The sequence below is a fragment of the Rhineura floridana genome, chromosome 1 (assembly GCF_030035675.1).
Source record: "Rhineura floridana isolate rRhiFlo1 chromosome 1, rRhiFlo1.hap2, whole genome shotgun sequence".
Taxonomy (NCBI): domain Eukaryota; kingdom Metazoa; phylum Chordata; class Lepidosauria; order Squamata; family Rhineuridae; genus Rhineura; species Rhineura floridana.
In genome coordinates, this window is record NC_084480.1 from 287,816,852 (window position 1) to 287,826,904 (window position 10,053).

At 45.9% G+C, this 10,053-nt stretch overlaps 1 protein-coding gene across 3 annotated transcripts in view; it reads right to left on the minus strand.

The window, feature by feature from the left end:
- YWHAZ (tyrosine 3-monooxygenase/tryptophan 5-monooxygenase activation protein zeta) overlaps positions 1-4,274 on the minus strand; it is a 29,076-nt gene extending 24,802 nt beyond the window's left edge. Inside the window, exons 1-2 of one of the 3 annotated variants that reach the window (XM_061604505.1) lie at positions 4,141-4,274; positions 1,075-1,378 (exon numbers count right to left, since the gene is read on the minus strand). In XM_061604505.1, the coding sequence (XP_061460489.1) occupies positions 1,075-1,368 (294 nt within the window). In that variant the 5' untranslated portion in view covers positions 1,369-1,378; positions 4,141-4,274. Of the gene's footprint in view, positions 1-1,074; positions 1,379-2,137; positions 2,163-3,675; positions 3,781-4,140 lie in introns of those variants that run through there. The other 2 variants (XM_061604524.1, XM_061604514.1) reach the window with 2 other exon arrangements.
- Between the last annotated feature and the right edge of the window lie 5,779 nt (positions 4,275-10,053).

Below are 10,053 nucleotides of genomic sequence, written 5' to 3' on the forward strand. Positions count from 1 at the left end.
AAAAAAAATGTGGCAGGTAAGATATGGGCCTCCTTTCCCACATCCATGCTTCAGTTATAATGATGATGTTTGACTCATTTGGAATTAAGGTTCATGTACTTATCAGCCAAGATTTTATTTCGTACATACTGTGCATCTCCAATTATCATTCCACTTTTCTCAGTGGCTTTTATATGGAAAGAATCCAAGATAAACTAGCAACCTTCAAATAAGCATGCTTAAAAAATTGAAATCAATTATATTGGCTTTTGAACTCAAGAGATTTGTACACCTGGTTTTACAAAATACACAGAAAAACCATGGTAATTATGCTCATATGACTTGACTCACGAAAGGATTAATATATAAAATTCTTACTGCAATGAAATTCTTCTTTATTAACAAAAACAAATACTATCAACGAGTTGAGTGGCATAGCGATAATGATAAAATAGTAAGCTTACTAAAATAATTTACATTACTAGGTTTTCTTCATTTAAACATGATCTTATGAGGTCAAAGCATATTGTCAAATCAAACAGCACAACTACAGAGACAGCTTACTTTGAAGTTGCTATGGCTTTGCCTAAGGTAGGCCTATAGCACTGTTGCTACTTCCTCCTCCTTCTTGCAGAGTGTTCTGCATGGGTGAGTCATAGCTAACATTACATCATCTTATCCAGGGAGGGGCCTGATTTCTATAGTGAGAATTACAACTTCTCATAGAAAGCACATACAGCACCCTCTAGGTTATGCAGAAAGCACACTTTTTGTAATTCAACTAGCCTGAAAAGTCCTTTAGTCCAGTTTTAGCTGGTAAAATGAGATTTACATGACAAGTTAATGGATAGTGTCAACAGGACAAATTATGCCACTATCACACAAGTGTCTTGCTACAAGCATCTAGGTGTAAAGTTAAAAAGAAAGTTACCTCCACTGTCTGATTTTCCAAAAGTGGCATGGCAAAAGATCTATACGGTTTTTTAAAGTGTAAACAGGCTTACACTTTGACTAAACAATAATGAGTGTTACTACAGGCTTATCTGCCATTGAAAGTTAACATATAAAGATAGTAGTTAGAGCCTTAATTCTCACCAACACATCATTGCAGATGTCCCTTAGTTCAGTCTCAATTTTCTCTCTGTATTCTCGGGCCATTTGCTGCTTTTTCTCAGCACCTTCTGTTTTTTGTTCAATACTGGAGACAACCCTCCAAGATGACCTACGTGCTCCTACAACATTTTTGTAAGCGACAGAGAGAAGATTCCTCTCCTCATTGGACAATTCTGCTCCTTGCTCAGTCACAGACTTCATGCAGGCTGCCATGTCATCATATCTCTCAGCCTGCTCAGCCAGTTTGGCCTTCTGCACCAGCTCGTTTTTATCCATGCTGATTTCTCTGGAGAATGAAAAATATCAAATAATTATTCAGGCATCTATCAGGCAAAAGCATTTGTAATTCAGCTCTCTTATCAATGTACACTCTACAACTCCATTCTGGACACATTTACTTGGGAGCAAATACCACTGATTTTAATGGTGTATTCGAATTAAGCAACTGAGGACTGCAGTTAAGTCCCATGCTCTTGTCAGGATGTGGGTCAAAATCATTTGTCTTCATGACTATTAAATTAATGAAATCTTGGGAAATATATTCCTAAAATCTCTGCAATCCTAAAAAACTTCCACGCATGGAACGCAAACTATTCAGATGCCTCTGCTATCTGTTCCTTAGATGCACCTAACCCTTTATTTGAAGGAGCTAGTATCAGTACACTGCTATTTTGAGTAACTCCAAACTGTTTGGAAGGCTTGCAATCTTAAGAATTTCACCCCACAATGTGCTGTGAAAGCCATTTCTTTCTCTTTCAAAGGCTACTCAAGTGTACTGTTCTACCCTCTTTTCTTAAACTCCACATTCTTGTACATGATTAGCTACTAAATAGCTTAATCAACAATATTAGGTTTGGAAGGAAAGAATGTTAACTGCTTAGGCTGGAACCCAATACACACTTACCTGGACGTAAGCCCCATTGGACCACATGGAGCTTACTTCCAAGTAGATGTGTACTGGATTGCACTGTTAGTCAATGTGACTTAAGTCAAAGTGCATTTATTTAAGGCCATGGTGCAAGTCACTAATTCCAATGGAACTTACTTCCACTAAATCGGCTTAGGATCAGGATGCCAGGCTGCAATCTTCTTTTTTTTTTTTTCAATAATTTTTATTCAATCCAGGCTGCAATCTTCAAGCCACTTTAGTCAAGCAGCTGTGGTGTTAAGGCTGTGTACTCTATAGTCCTCATAAAGGCCAAGAAATATTTTAAAGAGCCATTTTGGCTTAAACGATTCCTCAACCATAACGTAATTCAGGAATGGTACATTTAATATAGGAAAATAAAGCTAGAAATATTAACTGCTTTGTGATCTAATGTCTTCTCTTGCAAATGTGGCCACAACTTTAAGACTAGGAAGAAAGAAACCGAGGTGTGTGTGTGGAATAAACTAAACGATTTCCTGTACAGTAAAAGCTAAGGCTTCAGTGCATAAAATGGTGCTGCACGGTGTACTCCCTGGCACAAACGGCCAGGGGTATGTTGCCGCAGCCGGCACTGCTTGACAAACGTGACTGGGGCAGCAGTGGGTATAAAAATGAAACTGATGAAAGTATGGAAGGGGATGTGGGGAGAAGAGAGGAAAAGGACAAGTCGGGCCAGGTTCTTGCCATCGCCCCTCCCAGCGCTGCAACCGCCCGCCCGGCTCCGAGACATGAAGCGCCTTGTCTGGGCTCTTTGTCATGGCGGATTCGAGTCAGAGCCCAGCCCACTTCTCTGCGTGTTAATCCCCCTCACCTCCGCCCCGCGCCGGGAGGGGGATACTGCATCTCCGCCCCGACAGACCCAAGAAAAGGGGAAGCCCAGGCGGCGCCTCGCAGCGGGAAGACAAGGAGACACGCCCGCCCACCTGCCTGCTTTCCTGCCCCGCTCCCTCCTCCTCTCCTCGCCCTGCGGCTGCGGCGCCCTCCCCACCCCAAGGGAGCCTCCGCCGCGGCCGCTATCGCAGCGCCTCCAACCCACATTTTCATTCGCCTCCTTCCTTCCCTTTCTTCGCTTCCTCCTTCTCTCTCCGCCTCCCCCAACGAGGCATCGGAGGCGGCGGCTGCTCCTTTAAAAGCAGCCCCTCCGATGCGGCTATAGCGGCAGATCGCACAGGTTAGACGCGCCGCTCCCGACGGGAGGCCACACCCTAAAAGCCGCCCGGCAGTCCCTGCCAAGCCGAGCGAGCCTTACAACGCGAAGGCCGGCGGCGGGGGAAGGAGGGGAGGGTAGACGGAAGAGAGGGTGGAAAAATGTAAAGAGGAGCCATCCTACTCCTCAACATGGCGCCCCTCCTTCCTTCACTCATATGCACCCCTCATTTTAAGCCCCCTCCTTTTCCTCCTCCTCAGAGTGGCAGCAAAGACAAGCCCCCCCACCCCTCGTAACATGGGGGGGAACTGGCAGGGTAAAGGAGGGAGAGGAAAGAGGAGAAGCAAAGCTAGAGGTCGGCGCCCCCCCCACACTTCCCACTTCATCATGTCTGCCTCACAGGTAAGGCGCCTTTCTTGGCTGCCCCCTTCCCCTCTCCCCCACAACGCGAAAGGCAGCCTCGAGGGTCCCCGCCGGGGGAAGAAGGAACACCGCCCCAGGGCTTCACCTGCCGTAGCCCACCCCAAGGCAGGGGGGAGAGGTAAAGTGGAGACGCCGCTGCCACCCCGCTAGCTGCCGCTGCTCCCTTCTCCCTCCGTTCTCTCCGTTTTCGCAGAACAAGGCGCGGGAAGCCGCCTGAGCAGGTGGGGCCGGCCGCACCTGTGTGGGGGCAGGAGGATGGAGAAACACCCGCAGCAGCGGCGAGGGAATGAATGGCTCTTCCCAACAGGCCGCTTCTTCCCAACAGGCCGCTTTTTTTTTAAGCGGGTCTCGCCCAGCACAGCTTTAGGAGGAGCCGCCGCCCTTCTGTCCTAGGAAGAAGGAAGGGGGCCGCCAAGACACCGCCTCGCTACTCCTCTTCCCTTTTCAGCCGCTGCTTCCCTCCACTGCCACCACCCTACCACAGCGACTCTTGCTGCCAGTACCGGAAAGACAAAGGGGGGGGGGAAGAGAAGCATAGCAAGGCCGTTACCTGCGGGGTTGACGGTACGAGAGTCTCTAGGCGGGTGACCGGCGCGGACTGTGCCTATATCGCGGCTCGCTCCGCTGCAGCCTCGCTCTCGCTCTCCCAGAGCCACACACGGGGTCTCCGCCAATCACCGCGTCGCAACGCACGGGCAACACAGAGCCCGTGACGTCAAACGGCGCCATGGCAACCGCGCGCGAGCACGCGCTTGCGCCTACACTTTCCCTCCCCTCCGACGCCCTCTCTTTCTCCCCCCCTCCCCCCCCAATGGCTGCATCAACCGCCTCAAGCGCGCTCTCGCTCTCCCTTCTTTCGCGCGGCATCGGACACGCCTTAGCCCCGCTGTTACCCTCTTCTTCCGACGGCGGGCACGCGCGCCGGCTTCCCACCCTCCCACTACTGCAGAGCAGGTTCGCTCGCGCATGCGGGAGAGCCGCGCCTCTTCTCCACGGCACCTAGCCAGCCAGCAGCGGCAAGGCTGTTGGGATCAAGGCTGGGTGAGGCTGCGCGCCACCCTGACGCTTCCGTTTTTTCACATCCTCATAAGGGACGGAGGGTAGCGGACACGCGCTGCTCCTTCCCACATCTGTACAGCCCTTCTCAACGGGCTGTTGTTGTTTTGGATACGTGAAACAGGCAAACCCACCGCTCTAACAGCTCTCTTCAGACTGAGCAGGCCAGAGTAACATCGCCCGCCCCCGCCACGCACACACACGACCACAATTCGAATAGCCTTTCCGGTTTCCAGTCCTTGGCGTCTGAAGTCATTCAAGGCCACCCAGAGGAAGTTCTTCAGTAGATTTGTTGCAAGTCCCTTTCGTTGGGTTGTTAGTATATATTTTTTCTCTTTTTTTAAAGGACACGTTTTGAAAGTCTTACTGTCGGTTTTACATTCAATTTCAGCTGTGGAGCCATCTTGGAAAACGCACAGATCCCACTAAGGTGATGACCGTATTAAAAAAAAGTGGCTTTCTTTCTGTATTTGAGCCTTTCTATAACTTATATGACAATGTATATGGCATTGCTTCTGTAGTATATTTGAGGATGAGGAGCCCCTTTGTGAATACTAAAAAAAGATATTTAAAAATAAAAATGTTTTAACTTTTAAATAGATATATTATTTGTGTGTAAGTTTCATATTTCCTTTTTAGATGTGATCGGGGATGGCATAATTATAAAATTAAAGGAAATGTTGCTCTAAACTTGTTAATAAATCAACTCTGGGATGCCTGTGAGAAACAATTCGTGCCTTAGGATTGTGCATCCTATGTCAAGTTCCAGGTAATAGTTATTTGTGCTGTTCTGCAAATAACACTAGTGAGAGAACACAGACTGCAGGCGTATGTAACCTTTGCCAACAATCTCAGAAAATTCAGAAGTACTGAGTGCTGCCTACAACAAAGGCCACAATAGAATGGAACAAGAAAAAGGAAAAGGGCAGAAGAGGAAGTTGATTTCAACAAACCATCATTGGTGAAATCCACACACAGTAAAACATTTATGTAAATATACAGTTTCATCTCATGATCCATTATTTAATGTTATAACATTTGATGCAAAAGTGTTTAAATGAACAACAAAATAAATCTTTCCGAGCTAAATTCTGGTGACATAATAGTACTATAAATATCATGTGATATTTTTGGTTGGGCATTACAAGATGTGTAAGGCTTGGTAAGAAAGACCAGTATTGTTCAGCTCTGAAAGGTGACAAGTTTTGCTGAATTAATATGCAGAAGATATTTTTAAATGAAAGGAATTCAAAGCGGAAGACCTGACAAAGGTTGTGTAGTGGTTCAAGCATTCAATTGGAGGCCCACGTTTAAATTCCCATGCTGTCTTCAAATTTACTTGGTGATTATGGCTTAGCCATTATTCCTCAGTCTTGTCTATCTCATGGTTATTATGAGAAAAAATGGATGGGGAAGAACTGTATGCATACTTGGAGGAAGGGTGGGCTAAAAATGTAAAATAAATCATGGATTATACAACTGCTGGGGACCCATACTGAATATTCACAGAATATACCTATCTCCAGTCTGTGAAGAAATTGTACATTTTCTGTAGATGATGGTGAAACTTTGAGGAAGAGAACATCTATTGGTTTATGACAAACAAGCTTTTAGATGGACTATAAGTCATAAGACTATGATGAAGATGCACTGATTTGAGTTACAAGAAAGATTGGGCAACATATAGTGGACTTTATCAGCACTTTTAATGGGCAATTTGAAAAGAGTTGTCAGATACAATCTTTACCTCAAACACTGTTTGCTGTGTTGCTGTGCGAAGAAGATTCTCCATGACATGTGTTAAAAATGATGGATTATATCACAGTTTATTGGGTGTTTTTATGGGCAAACAGTCGTAAGTCAATTGGAAATATGGTGAGATCTACAGGGAACCTCCTTTGCGTACTTGGGAATTTCAAGATATGGAGAAATTTAAAAAATTGTGGAGATGTTACATAACCTTTGCCAGTCAATATCATCTACATGTAGTTGGAAATCTCATCTTGTCTGTGCAAATGCAAAAAACTCAGTTTGAGAAGGAAGAAACTGTCTAGTAAAAGAATCTTGACACTACTAGTATGTGACACCATTGACCATAAACCAAGCAGGACAAAGATTCCTTCCATATTTTATAGTTAACATATCCATATTGAAGTAAGTAATATCTGAATTTTCTGATATTGAGAGCTCATAAGTAGTTCCATTTGATAGGATTAACCACCAATGGCAATGAGCTTCCTGATAATGTTACTAGCTGTCAGTCCAATATTTACAAAACACAAGGAATCTACTTTTTTAATGTTCAACACGAAATACCAGAAATAATATTAACACCCTCAGATTATCTCAAAAAAAGAGGTTGAAATAGGCTGCCTCGAAGATGTTCATAGTATATGCATCAACATTAGTAGATGTTTTGTGAACCGATTCCATGTCAACACCTCAAGACCTCTTGCAGATACTGAATTGGATCTAGAGTTCCATAGAATTCCATTCACACAATGGTGAGTTCCCAGGTCTTTGCTCTCTTTGCACACCTCAAAAATCTGCTTGAGAGGGTTGCGGGAGGACTGAAACAGTATGACAGATGGCGTGGGGAGTTTTATTTATTTTATTTATTGAATTTCTTAGTCGCCCATCTGGCTGGCTATCTAGCCACTCTGGGCGACGTACAAAATAAGCATACAGATACAATAAACATTAAAAATCTGGACATAAGATAATAACATCTAGCCCACCCCAAAAGCCTGCCTGAAGAGCCAGGTCTTCACAGCCTGGCGGAAACTCGTTATAGAAGGGGCATGGTGGAGACCATTTGGGAGGGAGTTCCACAGGGTGGGGGCCACAACTGAAAAAGCCCTCTCTCTAGTCCTCACCAGTCTGGCTGTTTTGACTGATGGGATAGAGAGGGGGTATTTTGAGGCTGATCTTGTTGGACGGCATAGCTGATGATGCTGGAGTCGCTCCTTCAGATAGATGGCCGAAACCGTACAGGGATTTAAAGGTCAAAACCAACACCTTGAATTGGGCCCGGCAAGCCACTGGTAGCCAGTGCAACTCTTTTAGCACTGGAGTTATGTGATCTCGCCGGCGGCTGCCTTTAATCAGGCGCACTGCCATGTTCTGTACCAGTTGCAACTTCCAGACCGTTTTCAAGGGTAGCCCCACGTAGAGCGCATTACAGTAGTCTAGGCGAGAGGAGACCAGGGCATGTACCACAGATGGAAGCTGGTGATTGGAAAGGTAGAGGTGCAGCCTCTTTATCAGATGGAGTTGATACAGTGCTGCCCGGCTCGCAGCTGAGACCTGAGCTTCCATGGACAGTTAGGAATCAAGAATGATCCCGAGGCTGCGGACTTGGTCTTTCAGGGGCAGTTGTACCCTGTTGAGCACCAGGTCCAAATCCCCTAACCTTCCCTTGTCTCCCACGAGCAGTACCTCAGTTTTGTCAGGGTTCCGTTTCAGCTTATTCCTTCCCATCCAGACACTCACCAACTCCAGGCACTTGGACAGGGTTTCTACAGCCAACCTCGGTGAAGATTTAAATGAGAGATAGAGCTGCTTGTCATCCGCATATTGGTGACACTGCAGCCCAAATCTAATAGCCCCCAGCGGCTTTATGTAGATCTTAAATAGCATCAGGGAGAGGATGGAGCCCTGCGGCACCCCACAAGTGAGAGACCAAGGATCCGAAACCTCATACCCCAATGCTACTCTTTGGTGCCTATCAGAGAGGAAGGAATGGAACCACTGCAGTACAGTGCCCCCTATGCCTAATCCCTCCAGGAGGTCCAACAGGATACAGTGATTAATGGTATCAAAAGCCGCTGAGAGGTCCAGGAGGACGAGGAAGGTGCATTCACCCCTATCCAATGCTCTCATCATATCATCCACCAAGGCAACCAAGGCTGTTTCAGTCCCATGTCCAGGCCTGAAGCCCGACTGAAATGGGTCCAGATAATTGCAGGGCAAATCGGCAAAAAACCTGTTTACTATATCTAGCCCCCTTTTGTTAATGGAAGGGGCTCTTCTGTGAATGAAAGGAACTGTTTGAATCCAAATCATTGTGCTAGCAATTGTCTATTGCCTTGGTTTTATGAAGAGCATTCTACAGTGGCTGATTAGTCATGCAGTAAAAAATGTAAATGTACTGCCTTCAAGTCGACTTATGGCAACCCTATGAATAGGGTTTTCATGAGGCTGAGAGGCAGTAACTGGTCCAAAGTCACCCAGTGAGCGTCATGGCTATGTGGGGATTCAAACCCTGGTCTCCCAGATCATAGTCCAATACCTTAACCATTACACCACACTGGCTCTCTTAGTCATGCAGTGGGCATAATTAAACTTTACATACAGCATTGAACACTGACTATCCCAACATTTCCCAACATAAAACCAATGTCACCTTACAATAATTGATTTTGAGTTTCAGTGTTTCAAAATAAAATATCATACAGAATGAAATTGCAATGTACCATTTGTAATTCAGTAATATGAGAGCAATGGTCAGGGATTTGAATACTTTTGCAAGGCACTGTATACTTGGAAATAAGTTTTATTAAGATAACTACATAAAGATAAACACGCTTCTGTATTACTCAGAATATAATGCTCACATGTTCCTCAACTTACACTCCAATCTTAAACATATGTGGAATAAAAACCAATTGATCCAGTGAAATTTACTGCCGAAATGAAGGGTGGGTGAGGAGAGAGATGGATTTGGGACAACAGCCCTAGGATGCATTTCTCAAGAGGTTCAGGTAATATCAAATGATATTTACCTGAAGACCTTTCACAGGGCTGGTGCCAGGCGTGACTGGGCCTTTGAGTACCAGCCTGCCCCAGGCCCGCAGCAGCCATCAGCGCATCCCACCTGCCCCGTGATGTGTGTGTAGCGTGCATGCCTGCCATCAACCAAGATGATGGTGGGGGATCAGCCCATTAGGGAAGCCCCTGTCGCCATCTTAGTTGATGGCAGGCATGTGTGCACAGTGCACACAGCATTCTCAGGAACAGGAGAGGTAGGTGGGGTATGTGTGTGGGCTTATTGATGCCTGTGCTGTCTGTGTTGGGGGTGTGTGCCTGGGAGCTCCCTCTCCGTGATCCATGGCAGGGTCAGGACCCAATGCTGCTGCAGATTGCATAATGGGACCACTACCATCCCACCTTAAGAAGGGGCCCTCAGCCAGGGCCCAACCTGGCTGCCCTCTGGTGCCGACCCAGACCTTCCAGCCTCTTTCTTGTTTGTTTGTTTGTTTTGCACAAGAAACACACAGTTGTTCTTTGTTGCAGAGCATTCAAACATATTTGCAAGGAAAGTGCTTCTGTTTTTGGGATCTTGCATTTCCTAGCAAAGGAAGAGGCTGGCCTTAAGTTGGTGTCAGAGAGTTCTAGTTTATTTTAT